This window comes from Entelurus aequoreus, linkage group LG05, assembly GCF_033978785.1.
Source record: "Entelurus aequoreus isolate RoL-2023_Sb linkage group LG05, RoL_Eaeq_v1.1, whole genome shotgun sequence".
Lineage (NCBI taxonomy): Eukaryota > Metazoa > Chordata > Actinopteri > Syngnathiformes > Syngnathidae > Entelurus > Entelurus aequoreus.
The window spans coordinates 77,858,889-77,883,960 of record NC_084735.1 but is presented as its reverse complement, the minus strand read 5'-3'; the positions used below and the strand labels follow the sequence as shown (position 1 = coordinate 77,883,960).

Sequence of the window (25,072 nt, the reverse complement as noted above, 5' to 3'; positions counted from 1 at the left end):
AAATTTTTAGTGGCGGGCCGTGCATTTCACGTCTAGGCCTTCAGTGATGTCCTACTTAGTCCGACTTTAATAGATACCTCTCAAAATACCAATAATGATGTCACCACATGACCACGGTTGGAGAAATATTATACAGAAACACACTTGCACACTACTACGCATTGAATCACCTCAATAGTAAACAAAACGGGCTATTTTCCAGCGTGTTTAAAAATGTATAAACTTGCATCAGCCATTTAAAACATCTCTACGTGCTACCCTCAAAATTAGAATAATTGTAAAAACATATTAAAACGTGAAAAAAATAAAGAAATTAAATATTTAAACTAGGGCTGCAACTAATGATTCATTTGATAATCGATTAATCTGTCGATTATTACTTCGATTAATAATCGGATAAAAGAGACAAACTACATTTCTATCCTTTCCAGTATTTTATTGAAAAAAACCAGCATACTGGCACCATGTTCTGGACATTGGGGGTGCAGCATACACCAATAATAACCCAGAAATGTAACTCATCAGATCAGATATTGTACACGTTTCTGTTGTGAATAATAAAGGATTCATTTTAGGCTGCCTCTAAATAATAGAATGAAATATTCCAGCACCTTCATAACGTTTAGTTGTACTAAAGCATCACTCAAATCTAAATAGATTTATATAGCTTTATCGGCCCGGCTACATTGATCCATTATGAAACCAACCTGAGATATTTCTGTCCGTTACGTTTATTTCCAAATTGGTAACCATGCGTTTTCTCTCTCAAAACGGAGTCAAATGTGCCGGAGAAACATTATCAGCCCCGTGTTGCAACAAAGGCATAACGTTAAAGTTACTTACAAAAAAGCTGAACTCATGAATGCTTGTTGCCACTATGGACTTAAAAAGTTACGTACTGTGAGTTCCTCCCTTCATCCATGGCTCCAACATGTTTCCTTTTGCAGGTGCTCCTGAAGCAATGTTGTACTCCCGTGCCATTTTGCAGGAAACGCTCTTCTTTGAAGTCTTTAAAGTAAAGTGTTCCCACACTTTTGACGACTTAGGTCGTACACTTTTCCCCATTGAAGCAATAACCTCAAGATGTTTCTCCGCTGAACTATCCGTACTGTTTTCCTGCGCCATTTTTCGAATGTTTCCAGACGGCGTCGTCACGTGAGCTGTACATGACATCATTGGCTAGCTTACCTCCACCTCATGAGACGTAGCCTCAGCGCCGCCCTGGCGCTGTTTTTGTACTTACTTTGATTATTGTTTCTCAGCTGTTTGTAAATGTTGCAGTTTATAAATAAAGGTTTATTAAAAAAAATAGAAACAATTTAAAAAAAATTAAATAAAATTTAAAAAAGCCTCCGCGCATAGCATAGTTCCAACGAATCGATGACTAAATTAATCCCCAACTATTTTTATAATCGATTTTAATCGATTAGTTGTTGCAGCCCTAATTTAAACTCACAATTTGCAGCGCTCATCAAAAGCCGTAAGCCTGTGGTACCCCTCATAGTTGGTTGGTTCGATTGGAAGTGGCGGACAAACCATTTCACCGGCTGGGACGGGGGTCGGCCGTCCTCCTCTCACGAGATCTAGCTTCTCTTGAAAAGTTTGTCTAGAAAACGGCCTTGCAAGTGTATCTACAACCAAATCAACTTGTTCCCTTCGGCCATTGTGGGTTAAAAGAGTAGCTATACTGGCTCAAACCAGTGAGTATCCAATCACAGGAGGCGTAAATGTCACGTTCAACAGCTAAAAGGCCTTACTAACAACTCGTGATCTGATTGGCTACCGCAATTATCTATCAACTGTATGTGCCCGTTCACTTACAGTGTTGATTCTGAAGGCCACCGGGGCAGATTTCGTACAGCATGGCAACATAAGATGGATGAATTCTGATTGGATAAAAACTCTAACCCAAAAACAACAGCACTGGAAAGAGCATAATATGACATGAAGAGAATATAAATACTTTTAGATATTTAGGGAAAGTAAATTAAAAATTACATGTATCTTAATTTTGTTTACGATTTCTGGTTATGTTAGGCCAGTAGAGAAGGGCTTGCTGGCCCTGATGGCACTACCACTGCTAAAAAGAATCCAGGAGAGGGTGAAAGAAGACAACCCCCAACATGAGGTGCTTTTTTTACACTGCATAATCCACCAGGAGGCGCTGTGCAAATCTGTATTGCAGTTTGACCACCTAGTGAAGCCAGTTATGAAGCTCTTAACTTTATTCGGACGAGGGCACTTCACCATCGTCAGTTTATTTTATTTCTTAAAGAGCCGACCACCAGGAATTGCTTTACCATTCCAATGTCTGCTGGTTAAGTTTGGGTAAAGTATGTCAACGTGTGGCCTTGTGGTTAGGGTGTCTGCCCTGAGATCGGTAGGTCGTAAGTTCAAATTCCGGCTGAGTCATACCAAAGACTATAAAAATGGGACTCAGCATCAAGGGTTGGAATTGGGGGTTAAATCACCAAAATGATCCCAAGTGCGGCCACAGCTGCTGCTCACTGCTCCCCTCACCTCCCAGGGGGTGGAACAAGGGGATGGGTCAAATGCAGAGAGTAATTTCACCACACCTAGTGTGTTTGTGTGTGTGTGACTATCAGTAGCTTTAACTTTAAACCTAAAACAGGAGATGTTCTCATTTTTGTAGCTACTTGGAAAAACTGAGACTTTCCCTGAGTAGATTTGTGCAGCTTTGTGATTTAGCGTTTGTTGTGGCCATACTGGCACACATGAATGTGAAGCTACTAGGCAAAGACTTGTTTGTATGTGAAATGTACACAAATGTCAGATCTTTCAAAACCAAGCTGACTATTTAAAAAAAAAAAAAGTCAAAGTCATTCACTCACATTTATTTTCATGTACATTACTTTATTCAGCGAAAAGGCAGTAAAATTTCATCGTTTTTTGAGGTGGTCGTTCATAATAATGTAACTTTTTATCAGTCGTATCATGTTTGTATTGTGTGTTTAGCTTTTATGTTTTTCTACTGCATTTTAGGATTTTTTTCCACTAATGCTGAACCACCTACACATGTTTAAAGTGTTCTTCAAAAACGTAACCAGGCACACATACAGTAGTGTGACCCTTTTTTTCCAGCTAAAATATTGTCAAAAAACAAACAAACTCAGTGTCATGTTAAAAACCTGAAATAAAGTAAGATCAAGATTCATCAGTCAGTCACTCCTCTGTTACACAGAAAAACCCTGCAGTTATCATGCCATATACTGTATACAGTGTGATTGGTGATTGGTATGTATGTATAACACACATCGGCCCCCAGAAATATCTTTACCGACCAATGTGGCCCCTGAGTCAAAATAGTTGCCCAGGTCTGATGTATATGATAGGAGAGTGCCCTGCTGTTTTTAAAAAAAACACACTGTCAGAAATGCTTATCAAAGATCATCAATATGATCAGAGTGCCCAGCTCTTTTTTTTTTTTTAAAACACACTGTCAGAAATACTTATCAAAGATCATCAATATGATAGGAATGCTCTGCTATTTTTCAAAACCTACAGCAGAAATGTTGGTCAAAGATCGTCAATATGACAGGAGCGCACTGCTGTTTTAAAAGATCTTCTATAAGACAAAGCTTCACAGTTCTTAGGAATCTGCTTGGTTTGCTTTGGTTGAGTATTTGTGTTGAAAGTAGGGGTGTAACGGTACGTGTATTTGTATTGAACCGTTTCGGTACAGGGGTTCCGGTTCGGTTCGGAGGTGTACCAAACAAGTTTCCACACGGACATATTAAGTAGCGTAACGCACGTTGTGTAAACAATGCACACCGAGGCACAACACACGGCATGCTAGCAGCTAACGGGCTGCGATAGACTGACCATATGTCCTCTTTTCACCGGACATGTCCTCTTTTGCAGAGCTGTCAGGGTGTCAGAGTTTCTTAAATGCCTCAAATGTCCAGCATATTGAGTTAGGGTTGCGTGTATTTTCAATGTACGTTCAGGGTTAAGAAGGGGTTAAAAACACAACAAATTGTGCGTGCAGCAGCATTGGTGAGGGAGGGGCAGAGACAGAGAGAGTTATGCATGCGTCGTCAGGCTCTGCTTTTTATCCATAGATTTATCAGATTTAATTTTTTCTTATCTATAGCAGGGGTGTCAAAAGTGTGCCCCGGAGGCCATTTGCAGCCCACAGCTAATGTTTTAAAGGCCCACGGCACATTCTAAAAATACTATTTTAAATCAACAAAAACATAACAAAAGTGAAATTAAAAAAAAACATAACAAAAGTGAAATAAAAAAGCTCAAAGGTTAAATGTAATTTAGAAAAAGATGCAATGTTGACTAATAAAACAAAGCTGGGTTTTTTTCCTTTCAAACTGTCATTGCTCAAAACATAATATTGAATCAAAATCAATGTTATTATGAATTATTGACCTATCCAAGGTTCCGATTACTTCACATCAAATATTCCACTAAGAAAATATTTTTGGTGGAAGATTTAGCAAATTTGGTAAATAAATAACCCAAAAATTTATATTTTGTTGTTTTCTTACTGTACCGAAAATGAACCGTAATTTAGAAAAAGTTGCAATGTTGACTAATAAAACAAAGCTGTTTTTTTAAAACAAAGCTGTTTTTTTTTCTTTCAAACTGTCATTGCTCAAAACATAATATTGAATCAAAATCAATGTTATTATGAATTATTGACCTATCCAAGGTTTCGATTACTTCACTTCAAATATTCCACTAAGAAAATATTTTTGGTGGAAGATTTAGCAAATTTGGTAAATAAATAACCCAAAAATGTATATTTTGTTGTTTTCTTACTGTACCGAAAATGAACCGAACCGTGACCTCTAAACCGAGGTACGTACCGAACCGAAATGTTTGTGTACCGTTACACCCCTAGTTGAAAGTAAAAGAAAAGACGCTTCTTTTAAAAGTTGACTGAGTGACTCACTTTTTTGAACTGGAGGCATTTGGCCGTCACGCATTGCTAAGCTGCTAAGAACGACGACGACGTTAAAGAAGAGCTTTTCTGCTTCATTGGTAGAAAAAAAATGCATGAGATGAACAAAACTATCATAAAAAAATGTAGCATGATTGTGACATCATTATATTACAATGATACTTTTGGGGATTTCAAAACCAGCGTTTGGTTGAAGATCTACACGATGTTCCTCTCCAACATGGGTTCCTGCTTCAGGATGCGGCCGAAGCTCAGGCCGTTCAGGTCCAGCGTTTGGAAGGCGCCTTCCCGGATGAGTTCGGCCACGCCGCGGCCCACGGCGGGCGACTGCTGCAGGCCGTGGCCGCTGAAGCCCGTGGCGAAGTACATGTTTCGGAAGAGCGGGTGCAGGCCCACGATGCCGTTCTGGTCCAAGGTGTTGTAGTCGTAGTAGCCCGCCCACGCACTCGTCACCTGGCGAAGGGGGAGGAGCTGAAATGGCTCACGTCTCCTTTATGCATGTTCTCGTGTGTGTGAGTCGATGTGCCTCTGGCTTTGATTTGGTGGATTATTTTCAGCATTTTTATTCATTTATATGATGCGGGGTGGCGGTTATCATCATCAACCGGAAGGGGGAGCGATTGTATTCATTTATGACACGTTTACATTGTGCAGTTTGGGTGCGCTAGCCTACCGTGGTCTTAGATTTTGTGGATTATTTTGAGCCTCTGTTGTATTTCAAGTGGCAATAATCATTAATAACTGGTGGGAAGAGCAATTACATTATTATATGAAATGTATATATTATGGATGTGCTCATATGTGACCTACCATAAAGTCGGCTTTGATTGTGTAGATTATTTTCATATGTTTTGTTTATTTCTGTTGTGCAAGGCAAAGGTTATTATCAATAACTGGTAGAAGGAGGGATTACATTAGTTACACGACACTTCTACAAAGTGCATGTGTTTGTACATACTTTAATGTTCTGTTTATTTATATTGTGCAAGGTGGCAGTTATCAATAAATGGGGGGAAGAGCAATGGCATTGATTACATTTACATTGTACGTAGGGTTTGAGGTTGTGGATTATTTTTAGCAATTCGGTTTCATTTTAGGTAGCTATCAATAACTTGTGGGAAGAGCAATCACATTAATTGTATTTGTCTATGTTGTGTATGTGCTTGTGTATGTGAGCTACTGTAAAGTGGGCCTAGATTGTGTAGATTTATGTTAGGGGGGGGTATATTGTAGCGTCCCGGAAGAGTTAGTGCTGCAAGGGGTTCTGGGTATTTGTTCTGTTGTGTTTATGTTGTGTTACGGTGCGGATGTTCTCTCGAAATGTGTTTTTCATTCTTGTTTGGTGTGGGTTCACAGCGTGGCGCATATTTGTAACAGTGTTAAAGTTGTTTATACGTTCACCCTCAGTGTGACCTGTATGTGTGTGAAAAGCCGTAGATATTATGTGATTGGGCCGGCACGCAAATGCAGTGCCTTTAAGGTTTATGGCGCTCTGTACTTCTCCCTATGTCCGTGTACCAGTCCGTACAGCGGCGTTTTAAAAAGTCAGAAATTTTACTTTTTGAAACCGATACCGATAATTTCCGATATTACATTTTAAAGCATTTATCGGCCGATAATATCGGCAGTCCGATATTATCGGACATCTCTATATGTAACCCCTTCTAGCGTGATGAATTAAATTAGTCCAAATTCAAAAGTTTTGTTGTTGGTGATGCATATGTACAGAATGAACCACATGATATTAGTACATCAGTTGAGGAAAATGGGCAAATTACATCCTGTAATTTGATTTTCATATTATTATTCAATTCATCTTCTGATAGATTAAAAATTAACACCAAGGGGAGCATTTTAAAACTCTGCTACACTCAATTCCACCTACTGGACTGACGAACATTATCACATCATTTATTCAGAAAGTATAAATAACGACAAATGAAGACAGAATACTATTAACCTCAACATGTAAGTGTAAAAAAACTTTCAGAATGTGTATGGTCTATTTTTAAACAAATAACATGCGCATGATCTATTTTTAAACAAATAAAACAATCTGAAGTTGTCTTTATTTTTAAGTTATCATGCCATGATTTTACCATAGACTTTCGTCAATGAGCGAAAATGAGTTTGACACCACTGGTTGTAGATTATTTCATTGTTGTTTTGTTCATTTTTATTGTGGAAGGTGTTGTTTGTTATTAACTGGTGGGAGGAGTGAATGCAAAAATGTATCACACCTCTATAAATTGTGTTGTGGTTTTTTTGAGATGGCAATTATCATTAATAACTGGTATGAGGAGCTATCGCGTTAATTTCATGATGTTTACTCACCTTCAATTTTTCAAAAGCAGGAACACGCTTCGCCAGATGGGGCCAGATTTTGTCCTCAAAAAATTGGTGGTCCACGTCCAGATTAGTGATGTCCGGCTCCTCCCCCTGAGAACGCAAACAGTAGATCTGACAGAAGTTCTCTGATTACGTTATAGACTAGAAGCAGCTTCCACAGACCTCCTCCGGTGACATTCCAGCGATATAGTTCCCACCAAGCCCCTCCCTCCTGAAGTACACTCCAGAGTGGTCGATCAAGAAAGGCGTGTCCAGACCGGGACCGTCGGGACAGTGAACCACGTACACGAACCTGAACGTCAACAAACATGTTTTTATGGTAATGTCACAACCTTATCTACTCAAGATTACACATACCGTATTTTTTGGATTATAAATCGCTCCGGAGTATAAATCGCACCGGCCGAAAATGCATAATAACGAAGGAAAAAAACATATGTAAGTCGCACTGGAGTATAAGTCGCATTTTTTGGGGAAATGTATTTGATAAAATCCAACACCAAGAATAGACATTTGAAAGGCAATTTAAAATAAATAAAGAATAGTGAACAACAGGCTGAATAAGTGTACATTATATGACGCATAAATAACCAACTGAGAATGTGCCTGGTATGTTAACGTAACATATTATGGTAAGAGTCATTCAAATAACTATAACATATAGAACATGCTATACGTCAGGGGTCACCAACCTTTTTGAAAGCAAGAGCTACTTCTTGGGTACTGATTAATGCGAAGGGCTACCAGTTTGATACACACTTAAATAAATTGCCAGAAATAGCCAATTTGCTCAATTTACCTTTAACTCTATGTTATTATTAATAATTAATGATATTTACACTTAATTGAACGGTTTAAAAGAGGAGAAAACACGAAAAAAATGACAATTAAATTTTGAAACATAGTTTATCTTCAATTTCGACTCTTTAAAATTCAAAATTCAACCGAAAAAAAGAACAGAAAAACTAGCTAATTCGAATCTGTTTGAAAAAATGTAAAAAAGAATTTATGGAACATCATTAGTAATTTTTCCTGATTAAGATTAATTTTACAATTTTGATGACATGTTTTAAATAGGTTAAAATCCAATCTACACTTTGTTAGAATATATAAAAAATTGGACCAAGCTATATTTCTAACAAAGACAAATCATTATTTCTTCTAGATTTTCCAGAACAAACATTTTAAAATGAATTCAAAAGATTTTGAAATAAGATTTAAATTTGATTCTACAGATTTTCTAGATTTGCCAGAATATTTTTTTTTAATTTTAATCATAATAAGTTTGAAGAAATATTTCACAAATATTCTTCGTCGAAAAAACAGAAGCTAAAATGAAGAATTAAATTAAAATGTATTTATTATTCTTTACAATAAAAAATAAAAAAATTTACTTGAACATTGATTTTAAATTGTCAGGAAAGAAGAGGAAGGAATTTAAAAGGTAAAAAGGTATATGTGTTTAAAAATCCTAAAATCATTTTTAAGGTTGTATTTTTTCTCTAAAATTGTCTTTTTGAAAGTTATAAGAAGCAAAGTAAAAAAAAATTAATGAATTTAAACAAGTGAAGACCAAGTCTTTAAAATATTTTCTTGGATTTTCAAATTCTATTTGAGTTTTGTCTCTCTTAGAATTAAAAATGTCGGGCAAAGCGAGACCAGCTTGCTAGTAAATAAATACAATTTAAAAAATAGAGGCAGCTCACTGGTGAGTGCTGCTATTTGAGCTATTTTTAGAACAGGCCAGCGGGCTACTCATCTGGTCCTTACGGGCTACCTGGTGCCCACGGGCACCGCGTTGGTGACCCCTGCTATACGTTTACCAAACAATCTGTCACTCCTAATCGCTAAATCCCATGAAATCTTCTTCCTCTGTGTCACTTCTAAACAACTCCGCCAACTCCAAAGGTAGACAATGCGCCGCTTCCTCTACTATCGGTACGTCTAGTCTCTTACGTGAATGAGATGAATAATATTGTTTGATATTTTACGGTAATGTGTTAATAATTTCACACATAAGTCGCTCCAGAGTATAAATCGCACCCACGACCAAACTATGAAAAAAAACTGCAATTTATAATCGGAGAAATACGGTATTTACTAGGGCTGCGAATCTTTGGGTGTCCCACGATTCGATTCAATATCGATTCTTGGGGTCACGATTCTCGATTCAAAAACGATATTTTTCCGATTCAAAACGATTCTCTATTCATTCAATACATAGGATTTCAGCAGGATCTACCCCAGTCTGCTGACATGCAAGCAGAGTAGTAGATTTTTGTAAAAAGCTTTTATAATTGTAAAGGACAATGTTTTATCAACTGATTGCAATAATGTACATTTATTTTAACTATTAAATGAACCAAAAATATGACTTATTTTATCTTTGTAAAAATATTGGACACAGTGTGTTGTCAAGCTTATGAGATGCAAGTGTAAGCCACTGTGACACTATTGTTCTTTTTTTTTTTTTTTTATAAATGTCTAATGATAATGTCAATGAGGGATTTTTAATCACTGCTATGTTGAAATTGCAACTAATATTGATACTGTTGTTGATAATATTCATTTTTGTTTCACTACTTTTGGTTTGTTCTGTGTCGTGTTTGTGTCTCCTCTCAGTTGCTCTGTTTATTGCAGTTCTGAGTGTTGCTGGGTCGGGTTTGGTTTTGGAATTGGATTGCATTGTTATGGTATTGCTGTGTATTGTTTTGTTGGATTGATTAATTTAAAAAAAAAAAAAAAATCCCTTTTTTAAAAATAAGAATCGATTCTGAATCGCACAACGTGAGAATCGCGATTCGAATTCGAATCGATTTTTTCCCACACCGATGTATTTACCTTTTAAAAAAAAGGTTTTAATTACCACAACATAATTCTAACAATCTTGTAATTATTTTCACCGCAAAATATTTCTATTAAAAAACCTACATCATTTTTTCAACAGCACAATATTTTCTGTTAATTATTAAACAATTATTCTTGTTTTTATATTGTTTTGTCATTCATTTTTTCCCCCTGGATAAAATAAACGTAATTCCAGTTACGATACATTGTTATAGCAATATGATGATTTGATTATTGCTTGCTTTATTCCAACATTTTATGTAATTTTTCAACTAAGTAATTATCTTAATTTTTTTCTCAAGATAACCAAAAAAAGACCATTCCCATAACAGACATTGTCTATTAGTTTTATGACATTACTGAAAATGTTTATTAATTCTATACTATAATTAATTTGTTGTAATTCTGAGTTTATTATTGTAATCATCTTTCTAATATTATTAAACTATACCTTTAGATCCAGTCTTTTGCCTTAGAGCTTATACTTTTTTTTTTTTTACCTTTTACGGGGTTCGACAGGAAGTGGAATTGCGGCTATCGTGTCTTTGGGGCCAAATCCCATTCCAACCAGCTCGGCCAGTTTAGCGGAAAAAGCTCCGGCTGCGTTGACCACAAGGGCGCATTCCACTAGCTGGTACTCCAGGCTGTTCGGCATCTGCACCTAACATGGCACTGATTTAATATCATGTATCTCAACACATTCACCCAAAAAAGTGCATAAATCACCCGTACTTTAACAGATTTGATCACTGTCGTTTGCAATTGGTCGCCCTCTACTGTGGTCACCAGGTTTGACACCTGATTAAAACCTGTGGAAGGAAACGCACAATTTTAATCTTTGTTTTTTTGACCACGTTGCTCGATAGGTGATACTGACCGGTGACTTCTCCGGCACACTGGATGACACCCATGGACATGGCTTTCCTCTTGAAGGCGTTCAACAGAGTCCAGGGGTCAAACCAGCCCTCGTTCTCCAGACCTGCACAGTTAAAACGTCAGTATGTTGCGCAACGGTGGTCGGACTCCCGGTTTACCATTGTAAACCGGGAGTAATGCCCGAGTTAACCTTCAGTTGGGCTTTGTCATCAACAGGGCTGGCAAGTTTTAGCAAACAACAAGAGTGAGACTTTAGTGTCATGTTGTGCACCAAAATTTGTTGGCCTTATTAACATCAATTTGGCCCGTTTTAACGTCGATTTATATTTTAAGACTGCACTGTGGCCAATGTTTGATTGAATACTGTTTTACAGTGGTTCTCAATGTGGATTCCAGAGACTGTGGGTTCCTTTAGGCCAGGGGTCGGCAACCCAAAACATTAAAAGAGCCATATTGGACCAAAAATGCAAAAAACAAATCTGTCTGGAGCCGCAAAAAGTGAAAAGCTGTATATAAGTGTTATAATGAAGGCAACGCATGATGTAAGTGTCTATATTAGCTATAATAGCCTACTATCAAAATGACTATGTGTCGCAGGCTGAAGCAAATCTTCGTTGACAGAAATGTAATACTTATTCTACACATTTTTACATTAGAAACCATTAGTAAATCAGAGGCTACTCAGAAGGTGAGATAACTCCTGGAAATTACTGGCTTTTAATAGCCAAAGGTATTGTTGTGTGTGTCCAAGTTAAAGGAAACAGCAGGTTGTCTTCTTTTAATAGATTTATTACAATCTTTGGCAAGCTAGGTAATGTTTGCTGTGGTCTGGAACAACATGGCACACAAACAACTGTCTGAAATGTGTCATGAGACATGCAAAACTGAATTATATACAAAGAGGATATTAAATGAGCTCAGATACACCTACAAATGAGGCATAATGATGCAATATGTACATACAGCTAGCTGAAATAGCATGTTAGCATTGATTAGCTTGCAGTCATGCACTGACCAAATATGTCTGATTAGCACTCCAACAAGTCAATAACATCAACAAAGCTCACCTTTGTGCATTCACGCACAGCATGAAGCTTTTGGTGGACAAAATGAAACAAACGAGTGGAAGACTTTACATGTAAACAAACTGTTGCGTCACAGTCCACACTATGTTGAGTTCAAGAACCGCTGAAATTAGTAGGACAAAACAATGTTCACCAAATGCTCATATTAAACAGTGGGCTTTCTAACAATTGGGAAGGTTTGTGTCATGTTTGTCCTCAAACAAAAACAATACTAAAACCAAAAAATTATTTTCCCCCCCATCTTTTTAAAAAATCCTCCAGGGAGCCACTAGGGCGGCACTAAAGGGCTGTGACTCTTAGTAGTTTGTTAGCAATTTTAGTCACTTCCTTTATATACGTTAACACATATATTAGAATCTTAGCACCTCGTAGCAAAGCATTAGCCCGAGTTAGCTGTCAGTTAGCTCTTTATTAACGTTAGAAACTGTTAGCCTTTTGTTAGTCACTCTCAGCAAGATTTGCTGCTTCTTTTAGGCACACACGTGATAATAATGTTAGTATATACAGTATTTTAGCATATTGGCGCCTCATAGCAAAGCATCAGCCGCTGTCAGCCACTGTTAGCAGTTTGTTAGCCACTATTAGCCACTTCAAATGTTAGCAGTGTTTTAGCATTAGAGCATCAGTGCACCAGTGTCTCATAGCAATACGTTAGCCGCAGTTAGCTATCAGTTAGTCTCTGTTTCAACTACGATAATGTATTACTGGTTTCTAGGGATGTGATGTACTTACCATATGAAGCTAGCACCACATCTTCCGTATTGATCCACGGAAATTTGTCTTTTAGCTGTGTGGCGGAGAGAAGGACCACTTTGGCTCCAGCTGACCTAAAATAAAAACACAAACATCCTGTTACTGAATATTAATCGTAACATCAATGCTTGTTCTGTTCATAGACGACCTCTGGGTCTTGTAGTTCTCCTCCATGATGTGTGCCACCTTCTCGCTGGCCAGGAACAAATATCCTGATTGGTTGAACTGCAGGTCCACGGCATCTTCGTTCAATACCCCAAGGTGGTCCTGAGAGGACACATTTTATGGTACTATTGTTTTCATTTTGGTGGTTGTCTTTACTTTTGACTTACGTTGATGTTCCTCAGGAAGTTTGCAGACTCCAAAGACAGGCAGATGTTCTCCAGCAGGGAAAACTGCTGCCGGATCCCCCCAGCGGACAACACTGTGGACGCCTTGGAGTACTGAAGGGACGGACAACGCAGAGAGGTAATAGGAGAACGTCATTTAAGGAAAAATCAGTCCCTGGAATGACAGCAGACCCCGTTTTTGCTGCAGATTCCTAAAAACACTAAAGCACTGTCACATAGATGATCTTTGACTGGCATCTTGTGTAATAGTTCCTATAAAAGCAGCAGAGGGCTCCTGTCAAAGATCCTCTGTATAGTCACGGTTCAATACTAAATAAACAATTCACACATAAAGGATCTTTGATTACAGTTTTTGCAGTAGGTTTTAAAAACAACAGAGCTGTCCTGTCAAATAAAGGATCTTTACCACTGTATTTTGCAGTAGGTCCTCAAAAACAGCAGAGCTGTCCTGTCAAATAGAGGATCTTTGACTACAGATTTTTCCAATAGGTCCTCAAAAACAGCAGACCGCATCTGTTGTATAGAGCAGTGTTTCTTAAACATAGGCCCCAGCTCATTGTTGGGCGTGAGCGCCCCCTTACACCGAATGTTCACTAAATGCGGAACGGCTGCAGACCGGCACACACGCGCCGGCGGACTCTTTCCTTCTTTAATTCAAGTCCATGCGTCAATCTCCACCGCCCGCGTAACGTCACCGACATGCCATTTCCATTCTGCATTCCAGCGCTAAATATACACAGAAATTACATTTTTGCCAGACGCCGCAACAAATCCGTTCAATTTAGCTCAAATCTGCTACTGTTGGACAAGAAGTTATGCACAAAAAAAAAAAAGTATCCGGTTTACTTTCAAAATAAAATATTCCGTCTTTCAAGGCGGATCGTATTTTACACTTTGAAAGGTTTGAAAGGCGACGGACATGAAGTCAACTTGTCAAAGGTTTTTAGATTTTAATATAATCTTTTTGACACAAATGGATGAGGACATGTCGATTCTGGAGGTCCAAAATTAAAGGATAATATACAGGCATATACCAGGCAGCTACATGTCAAATATCAGCTGATATGAAGACAAGTAAAGCAGAAGACTAGTTGTGTGACACGCTCGCCAGGGACTATGTTACTGTTGTATTGTTGCTTGCTGTACTCGGTTGTAATACACTTTTCCACCACTTATGTCCGTAATGACAATGTCAAATAAACAGACTAGTCTGGAGTTAAAGTCCTACAGAAGTTTCTTAAGCGCTAAAATGATGACCAAAATGGGGAACCTGTATTTATTTGCATTAATTTTATTGACAGTTTATTTGAAGAACACATTATTTTATTTATTTTGGCAGTGATTAGTCTGTGTGGGGTTTGCATGTTGTCCCCGTGACTGCGTGGGTAGGGTAGGGGAGGGGGGCGTGTCTGTGTTTACTAACAACGGAGCCGCAGTCGACTCGAGTGTCTTAACATGGAGATATTCTCACTTCTTTTTTTCTTGTCGAGCACAAAGAAAAGAACATTCTAGTTAAATGTAAGTTGTGTCTTGGATCAAAGATCCCGTCGACTGCCCAAAACAACAATTCAAATCTGCCTGGTTAGGCTTTGTGTATGTCACGTGGGCCTTCCTTAGGTGAAGCCAGGTTTACAGCTATGTTGTTATTATGCTGTTTGTTACTTATGTATGTTATGTTGCAGCTATTTAAAATAGTTTTGTCAATTTGTTCTGGCCTGAAATAAATTGGCCCTTTGAAACATATCTTTGTCTTTGTGTGTTGTATGTAGACCACATTGCTTAGCAGAGTTCAGTGATGCAAATGCATGTCAAGTTGATCAACACATTGTATTATTCTCCAGTGCAATAACAGTACTGAAATGAAGGCAAAAAGGGCATTAATGGGAGCTTTTTAAAAAAGTAACTAAATAGTTACTTTTCACAGTAACGCAATACTTTTCGGTGTAAGTAACTGAGTTAGTAACTGAGTTACTTTTGAAATAAAGTAACTAGTAACTGTAACTAGTTACTGGTTTTCAGTAACTAACCCAACACTGAACGTGAGGCACTGGACTGCTAGCATCACACAGTGCAACTAGTTAGCATGTAGCAGCTAACATGGACAAAATGATCACAAAACCAAATGCCACCGCACCAATGTGGGAATGTGTCAGTTTGAACCTTTGGAACAAAACGGGCCTATCAACACCAAGGAGCCAGTTTGCTGAATGTGCAAACACTTTGCAAACATCAAGCTAGGTCAGTGTAAACAAAACAGTGCAAAATAGTGTGCGCTCACATAAAGTGTTGTCAAATACATCGCCAAAGACATGCTGCCATTTAATACCGTTATAAAACTAGCATTTTTTAAGGTGCTGTCATGTCATGTCTCTGAGGTTCCTCACTCGGAATCTGCCAAACTTTTCTCTTTTTTTTTTGCATAAGAGCTATTAATATATCTGTTGTTTATAGTGTTACTTTGCACTTTTGTTTAAGAATGTCCTAACTTGATTGTCAGTTAAGTAATTGCAATTCGACCTCTGCCTACATGTTCAATATTGAAGTGCAAATTCGTTAAATACTTTATTTAGCTATTTTATTTATTGTTATGGTTGTGTATATTTGAGCCAATTTTATTGCTTTTGGTTGTATTTTTTATTCAATTGCAACATTTTGCTAACAGACAAAGTGTATCGTATTATTTGTTTGTTTTATTTAACTCAGAGATTTAAACGGTTTAATTCCAATTACAATGTTAACATACACAAGAAATACAAAATGTATTTAATTTGAATTATTATTTAATTATATTTGCATTATTATGAATTATCTTTACAACAATGGTTAATTTGGTCTCATAAAAATAATGACAATAATTTGTAGGTCAATACATTGTCAACCAAAATGTGTATTTGTATATTTTGTGGCCCCCAACTTAATATGAAAGTTTAACGTTAGTGCCGCCTGGGAGTTGTATATGAATGGCGATTTACATAGTTATGTGCGGAGCAGTTAATAGCTGTTTTTTGGAAGTGTTGTGAATGGTTTTATTAATAGCTAATAATTATCTATCAATAAAACTAATCAGGAGAACCCATGAGGTTAAAGTTACTGTTAATAAAAACGGAATCAGAATACAGCAGATATAGAAGACTGAAAAAAACAAGTTGCTATTAGAGAAATGTAATTATGCTGAAGCAATGAATGGGCGCATTATTATCGCTCATACTTCAGCTTTAATTTTTTATTATTGTTCCGCACGTTTCTCTTACTGCCACAACGAGACGAACCGGCCAACGAACCCCCACATATGTTATACCGTCAGAAAGGTCTCGTTCGCGCTGATTGTGGAAATCTAAATTGGGAACATTTTGTGTTACCATGGCAACACTATTCACGAATCCCCAAAAAATGGGCCAATTGAATGGGTACGGCCCTGCTGTGTAATTCGAGACAAACCGACCAACGAACCCCCACATATGTTATACCGTCGGAAAGGTGTCTGTAAACGTCTTCGAGTGGGTTCTTTTGGGACCAATCGATCACTGTCACACCCCCTCGGGTACAGGTTTACAATAGTCTTTTATTTTAGTTGTTTCGGTGCTTTTCAGCAATTGTCTCTGTCTTTCTCTTCATTATGCTTCGTCTTGCTCCTGTCACCCTCTGCTCCTCCAACTCTCTTGTCTTGTTATAATTATTATCATCTTATTTTATTATTACTGATATATTTACTTATATCCTAATCAATTCTCATTGTGTTTATTTTAGCATCTTATTTGTTGTTAAAAAATAAACAAAGACATTTGAGCAGATTGGAATATTTTTAACAAAGCTTTTCTTTAGGAATACCTGATGCCGCGGTCCAGACTGCCACCAGCGGCCCCCAGGTACAGTACCTTGAGTTTGAGACCCCTGGTTAGGGCTGGGCGATATATCGAATATACTCGATATATCGCGGGTTTGTCTCTGTGCGATGCAGAAAATGACTATTTCGTGAGTATTCGAGTATACGTTCTCACGCGGTTGCGTTTAGCTGCGGGCATTACACTTCAGGCTTTTCTCACTCGTTCTTGTCTCTCCTTCTCACAGAGAGATAAAACAAGCGCACATTGTTACATACGTCACATACTGCCTCGCGTGTAACGTCATACGCCCTCGCCGAGCAGAGAGGTAGCGGCATGGTAACGTTAGCTGTAGAAAGTGGTGCAAGCGGAGCGGTAATACGAGAGAGAGAAGGTGCAAATCTGGTAACAAATGGAGGAAGAAGAATTAATTCCCAAGAAAAACAGCACAGGGTCCATCGTCTGGCGGTGGTTTGGCTTCAAGCGGGAAGATGTTGAACAGACAACCGTAATATGTCAAGTATATGGCAAAAGCGTTGCTACAAAAAGTAGCAGCACTACTAATTTGTAGCATCATTTGAAAATACACCCGCTAGAGAATGAAGAGTGCTTGAAACTCCGCATGTCAACATCTCCGGCCGGTGCCACAGCCAACAAAATGCCGAAACAACCAGCACTGACCCAATTGAGCCTGGCGTCTTCCTTTTCCAGATCAACGCCGTATGAAAAAAAATAGTAAAAAACAAGAGATAACGTCTGCAGGAACCTCCCACATAGCGAAGGACACACTATTTGATTTCCTATTATGCAGCTAATTTCTATTTTACAGTTTTTGAAATATCTTGTGTGACATCATGCACAAAAGTGCACTTTATTTGTTTTAATATATTGTAGTAGCATTCTATACAAAAAGTGCACTTTAATTTAGTGTTGTTTTGATATGTCATCTTAGTGACACCATGCACAAAAGTGCACTTATAGCTTGTTTTAAAATGTCGACAATCTTGCACTTTCTGTTTTGAAATTACATGAATAACTGTTTAATAAATACAGTTTTGGTAAATTGACTTAGTTGTGATTTCCCTCTCTGCATGAAAGTTTAAAATGAGCATATATTAATGCAGTAGTGTACAGCTCCACTAATGGACATTGGAGTGTTACTTTCAAAGGCAAAATTAAAGTATTGCCACAAACATAATTTTATATGGGACTTTGTATAGTACATGTTCCAAAAAGAAAAACGCATAAAACACCACCAGAATTAGAGATATTACAAGTCAAAGTGATGAAGCTTAGTGTTACGCTCATGACTTGGTGTAACTAAACATTACCCTATAAGATGAAGGCAATTGCATTTTTTTGATATTTGAAATGTATTCAATGTTTATAAATGAATATTTAAATATACTAAATGTAAAAAAGGGAATAAATATTCAAAGTAAGATCTTTAAATGAAATCTAGTTTGGTTACGCCATCATGAGCGCAACACAAGGTTGTAAAAGTTTCAACTATAATTCTAAATAAGATGTCAAAAGCAAACTGAAATCAAATACACACAGCTTAAAGATTTATCAATACCTATTTAAATTTAGTAATACATAAATATGATTTATCAAAATATAAAATAAATATACCTGAACAGAACGCTCATGATGGTTACACCAAAAAGTAACGCTATGAATCGCGTTTTTCCAAGTTTTTGGGGCATTTTTATGCTATTTCCAAGCATCTCCTTTTTATTATCGTTGATTTTAAATGGTCAAACTAATGCATATTATATATGCATGCCCTAGTAAACAAACAAAAAAAGTCATATTTATTTTGATTGTTACATTTTGAAGTACATTTGTGCAGGTGGGTGCGAATGTACCCATTACCAGAGCTGTACACAGTATGAACAAGAATGTTTTAATGTAGACACACAGAATCATCATACTGCTGTGATTATATGCATCAAGTGTTCATTCAAGGCTAAGGCAAAATATCGAGATATACACTACCGTTCAAAAGTTTGGTGTCACATTGAAATGTCCTTATTTTTGAAGGAAAAGCACTGTACTTTTCAATGAAGATAACTTTAAAGAAATACACTCTATACATTGCTAATGTGGTAAATGACTATTCTAGCTGCAAATGTCTGGTTTTTGGTGCAATATCTACATAGGTGTATAGAGGCCCATTTCCAGCAACTATCACTCCAGTGTTCTAATGGTACAATGTGTTTGCTCATTGGCTCAGAAGGCTAATTGATGATTAGAAAACCCTTGTGCAATCATGTTCACACATCTGAAAACAGTTTAGCTCGTTACAGAAGCTACAAAACTGACCTTCCTTTGAGCAGATTGAGTTTCTGGAGCATCACATTTGTGGGGTCAATTAAACGCTCAAAATGGCCAGAAAAAGAAAACTTTCATCTGAAACTCGACAGTCTATTCTTGTTCTTAGAAATGAAGGCTATTCCACAAAATTGTTTGGGTGACCCCAAACTTTTGAACGGTAGTGTACTTCACTGTGCAATCTACTAATAAAAGTTTCAATCAATCGGTATCGGATCGGAAGTGCAAAAACCTGGATCGGGACATCCCTAACTAGTACGTCATCAAAATAAGTAATTGGAGGGGCGTGTAAATCTGTCAAGTTTACTAGGTCAGTGGTTCTCAAATGGGGGTATGCGTTCCCCTGGGGGTACTTGAAGGTATGCCAAGGGGTACGTGAGATTTTTTTTAAATATTCTAAAAATAGCAACAATTCAAAAATCCTTTATAAATATATTTTTTGAATAATACTTCAACAAAATATGAATGTAAGTTCATAAACTGAACATCAAATCAAGTAGGCTATTCCATTCATTACCATAAAGCCAGAGTTTCCTCCATGCCATGATGGTTTGACCCTCACTAAAATGTCTGTCAAAAAGAACCGTGAAATGAAATGCAACAATGCAATATTCAATGTTGACAGCTAGATTTTTAGTGGACATGTTCCATAAATATTGATGTTAAAGATTTCTTTTTTTGTGAAGAAATTTTTAGAATTAAGTTCATGAATCCAGATGGATCTCTATTACAATCCCCAAAGAGGGCACTTTAAGTTGATGATTACTTCTATGTGTAGAAATCTTTATTTATAATTGAATCACTTGATCATTTTTCAACAAGTTTTTAGTTATTTGTATATCTTTTTTTCCCAAATAGTTCAAGAAAGACCACTACAAATGAGCAATATTTTGCACTGTTATACAATTTAATAAATCAGAAACTGATGACATAGTGCTGTATTTTACTTCTATATCTCTTTTTTTCAACCAAAAATGCTTTGCTCTGATTAGGGGGTACTTGAATTAAAAAAAATGTTCACAGGGGGTACATCACTGAAAAAAGGTTGAGAACCACTGTACTAGGTCAGTGTTTCCCACACATTCATTTATTTGTGGCGGCCCGCCACAAAAGAATTACGTCCGCCACAAATAAAATAAAATAAATTTTTTAAATATTAAAATAAAATAAAAATATTTTGTTTTGTTTTTTTGTCCTCTCCAGCTTCTCAGGCAAATCATATAGTTGATGTAGATGCCCATATCGGCTGTTCAGATTTACTTTACAAAAGAGAAGTGTAGGATACTTCTCTTGTTGCCTTATTTGTATTTGACTTTATTAAATGTATTTATATTAGAAACACAACATGTGTATATAACAAAGGGTGCAAAGTCTGCAGGCAGTAGGAAACACATGGTTAAGTGTAGGGAGTAAAACTGATGGCAGTCTAAAGTTCAAGATTTTTGGAGCTCTTTGTTCAGTGGATCAGATGTTTGATGAAGCTCTGTGTCTATCTACCACCACTACTGTTTTCTGTTTATTTGTTACTGACTGTGGCAGGACACCTCTGCCTCTGTTTCACTTTATGTTGCTGGTAAATAATATGGTTGTAGTAGTAGGCTAAAGTTAAATTATTTAGTATGCACTAATTAAAGGGGCAGAGCTTTGAGACATTTTAGCTTTTATATTTTATAAGATATATTTTTTGTAAGAACCACAATTAATAAATATATTTCAGTGAATAACTTATTGTTCAAATCTGTATATAAATATGTACATAAAGTGTTGTAAGTATATTGTAAAATGGATGGATGGATCAAACTCTGGCACTGATCATACAGAGTTTGGTCCGCATTGCCGGCAGTAAGTCGGACACGTTTCCAGTGAGGGTTGGACTCCGCTAAGGCTGCCCTTTGTCACCGATTCTGTTCATAACTTTTATGGACAGAATTTATAGGCGCAGTCAAGGCGTTGAGGGGATCTGGTTTGGTGGCTGCAGGATTAGGTCTCTGCTTTTTGCAGATGATGTGGTCCTGATGGCTTCATCTGGCCAGGATCTTCAGCTCTCACTGGATCGGTTCGCAGCTGAGTGTGAAGCGACTGGGATGAGAATCAGCACCTCCAAGTCTGAGTCCATGGTTCTCGCCCGGGAAAGGGTGGAGTGCCATCTACGGGTTGCGGAGGAGACCCTGCCCCAAGTGGAGGAGTTCAAGTACCTTGGAGTCTTGTTCACGAGTGAGGGAAGAGTGGATCGTGAGATCGACAGGCGGATCGGTGCGGCGTCTTCAGTAATGCGGACGCTGTATCGATCCGTTGTGGTGAAGAAGGAGCTGAGCCGGAAGGCAAAGCTCTCAATTTACCGGTCGATCTACGTTCCCATTCTCACCTATGGTCATGAGCTTTGGGTTATGACCGAAAGGACAAGATCACGGGTACAAGCGGCCGAAATGAGTTTCCTCCGCCGGGTGGCGGGGCTCTCCCTTAGAGATAGGGTGAGAAGCTCTGCCATCCGGGGGGAGCTCAAAGTAAAGCCGCTGCTCCTCCACATCGAGAGGAGCCAGATGAGGTGGTTCGGGCATCTGGTCAGGATGCCACCCGAACGCCTCCCTAGGGAGGTGTTTAGGGCACGACCGACCGGTAGGAGGCCGCGGGGAAGACCCAGGACACGTTGGGAAGACTATGTCTCCCGGCTGGCCTGGGAACGCCTCGGGACGAAGTGGCTGGGGAGAGGGAAGTCTGGGTTTCCCTGCTTAGGCTGCTGCCCCCGCGACCCGACCTCGGATAAGCGGAAGAAGATGGATGGATGGATGGATGGACGTTTAAAACAAAACCGTTATTATTAATTAGTAAGTATACATTTTTTTTTAGCCTTTTTAGAGAAAATCAAATCATTGTAGAAATTATGCAAATTACTCGATGATGTCATGGTGACCACGCCCATAGCCACGCCCCCACCGCCACAGGTATCTTGGCAGTTTATGGGAAACACTGTAGGTCATCAGCATCCATAAAAAAATGAATCCTATCAAAACAAAAGTCACCCCTGTAAAACCTTTACAGTACATTCTGCTTCATCTCTTGTATGAGTGTGTGATCAATTAAATGTACTCGCCGTGGTATCCTTCTCCACCACGACAACTCTGAACTCCCCACGTCGAGTCTCCTTCTGCTTGAGCCAGTAGGCGATGGACCAGCCCATCACGCCGCCGCCCACGATCACTATATCGGCCCTCTCCGGTGGGAGTTCGGGGTTGACCTCAATGGGGCTCCAGGAGCTCCCTGGCAGAGCGTCCGAGATCTTCCCCCTGGTGGCGGCCCATATGCCCTTCAGATCTACGGCAAGAAGAGTGTTGTTTTATTTTTTAACGGAGACTTCCTTCAATGTTCATAAAGCAAAGTTCGAGCATAAAACTTCAAGCGTAAATGTATATATTTGAGTGCGCTCTTTCATTCGGCGTGAGTCCCACATTGATATTTGAAGGCACCCACCTTTAATCAAGTCATTCGGCCGAGGAGTGCCTGTTTGCAGGCTTCGTCCCGGCATCCTTAGTCCATATGACCACCGGTGCTCGAACGTGGCCCGTCTGAAGGTGAGCCACCCCCGGACTCCCAGTCTCCGCCATGTTGACATGGTTGGTGCGAGCTAGCGCGCAAATTGGACAACTTCTCCAGCGAAGGGGAAATATTGCAAGTGCGCTCCCCGCATGGACCTGCCAGTAAAGTCGTGTAACATGACGGCGGCGAGGGGGGGGGCGCACATTTGCTCTACTACCTACAAGGAGACATATCATGGCAGTCGTTTTTCAAAATAAAAGCGCGTTGTACACGTTGCTCCTATCTGAGTGGCTGACTCCATCTTTCTTTTCATGCAAACATTTCTAAAGGGGAGGATTTATTTAGAAAAAACTTAAATATGGCACTCTCTCTGGGAGAGATGACGGAGTATTCAATCACTTCCCCCAAAAGAACGTCACGTCATTTCAGAGTGCTTTACTTTGAAAAGTCTGTCTGTGAGGGGAAATATACTAGTACTTCCGCAAACTTCTGCTCATGTGACTAATCTTAACCAATCAAATACGACATGTTTTCCATTCGCTAAATTGATCCTGAAGAATTAGGTCAATCAAACTTTATTATAATATCACTACTAGGGGTGTAAGGAAAAATCGATTCGAATTCAAATCGTGATTCTCACGTTGTGCGATTCAGAATCGATTCTCATTTTTTAATTTATTTGTAATTATTATTATTTATGTATTTATTTTAATTAATCAATCCAACAAAACAATACACAGCAATACCATAACAATGCAATCCAATTCCAAAACTAAATCCGACCCAGCAACACTCAGAACTGCAATAAACAGAGCAATTGAGAGGAGACACAAACACGACACAGAACAAACCAAAAGTAGTGAAACAAAAATTAATATTATCAACAACAGTATCAATATTAGTAACAATTTCAACATGGCAGTGATTAAAAATCCCTCATTGACATTATCATTAGACATTTATAAAAAAATTAAAAAAAGAACAATAGTGTCACAGTGGCTTACACTTGCATCGCATCTCATAAGCTTGACAACACACTGTGTCCAATATTTTCACAAAGATAAAATAAGTCATATTTTTGGTTCATTTAATGGTTAAAACAAATGTACATTATTGCCATCTGTGGATAAAACATTGTCCTTTACAATTATAAAAGCGTTTTACAAAAATCTACTACTCTGCTTGCATGTCAGCAGACTGGGGTAGATCCTGCTGAAATCCTATGTATTGAATGAATAGAGAATCCTTTTTAATCGGGATAATATCGTTTTTGAATTGAGAATCGTGTTGAATTGAAAAAAAAAATCGATTTTGAATCGAATCGTGACCCCAAGAATCGATATTGAATCGAATCGTGGGACACCCAAAGATTCACAGCCCTAATCACTACCATGACTTATTAATATTTAATCTTACTGTTCATACATACTTTGGATTTTATTAGCATGTTTTACTTGCGATGTGTATTTTAAAGAAAACATGATAAACTTATGAAAAATTATATATTATTAATGTCTTATTATTATATTATCTATTATACATAATGTAAATAATTCAATATATATACTCTGATGATTAACTTGTGGGATGACTGTATTATGCTGATAGTATATATTTGTACCATGAATTGATTTACGTGGACCCCGACTTAAACAAGTTGAAAAACTTATTCGGGTGTTACCATTTAATGGTCAATTGTACGGAATATGTACTGTACTGTGCAATCTACTAATAAAAGTTTAAATCAATCAATCAATCAATCAATCAATAAATATATAAATGACTAAACTATTTATCTAAATAACTGTTGTATTTAGGATACATTGATGTAAATTAGGTAGAAATACCTACTACCCCTGCTAACATGTGTTAGTAAGGGTAGGATTAAACAAACTCTGTTTCTTCCTACTCCTTTTCGGACATGTAAAGAAAAAATAAAATATGTGATGTATCATATTGAAATTGTATACATGTTCGAAATAAACTTTAAACCAACCAACCAACGATAGTAGACAATTGGAAGGGAATAAGTTCGACCCCGAAAGGGACAAGCGGTAGGAAATGGATGGATGGATGGAAGACAGTTGGTATGCTTGAAGATGTATGCTAATGTTCAACAAGATGCGTTCATATGAAGGATCATTAGTGTCTTTATTACGACAGCTTTTTTGGACACTTAATTTA

The 25,072-nt window shown here is 37.9% G+C and overlaps 1 protein-coding gene across 1 annotated transcript; it reads right to left on the bottom strand.

Annotated features, from left to right (window-relative positions):
* Positions 1–3,376: 3,376 nt before the first annotated feature.
* Positions 3,377–23,115, bottom strand: LOC133651062 (FAD-dependent oxidoreductase domain-containing protein 1-like). The gene is made up of 11 exons (XM_062048973.1): positions 22,823–23,115; positions 22,446–22,666; positions 13,179–13,289; positions 12,995–13,113; positions 12,826–12,920; positions 11,010–11,111; positions 10,865–10,941; positions 10,633–10,793; positions 7,448–7,577; positions 7,271–7,375; positions 3,377–5,389 (listed from the first exon to the last, which is right to left on the bottom strand). The coding sequence occupies exons 1-11, from the start codon at positions 22,962–22,964 to the stop codon at positions 5,135–5,137; spliced, it is 1,518 nt and encodes a 505-aa protein (XP_061904957.1). The 5' UTR covers positions 22,965–23,115; the 3' UTR covers positions 3,377–5,134.
* Between the last annotated feature and the right edge of the window lie 1,957 nt (positions 23,116–25,072).

Bases quoted from the DNA above. Each gene is read 5' to 3' on its own strand.
- LOC133651062 (XM_062048973.1), bottom strand. From the start codon at position 22,964: ATGTCAACATGGCGGAGACTGGGAGTCCGGGGGTGGCTCACCTTCAGA. The intron at 13,114-13,178 runs GTAAGTCAAAAG...GTGTCCTCTCAG, and splicing joins ACTTCCTGAGGAACATCAAC to GACCACCTTGGGGTATTGAA. The intron at 7,578-10,632 runs GTAAAAAAAAAA...GTTGACGTTCAG, and splicing joins CCTGTCGAACCCCGTAAAAG to GTTCGTGTACGTGGTTCACT.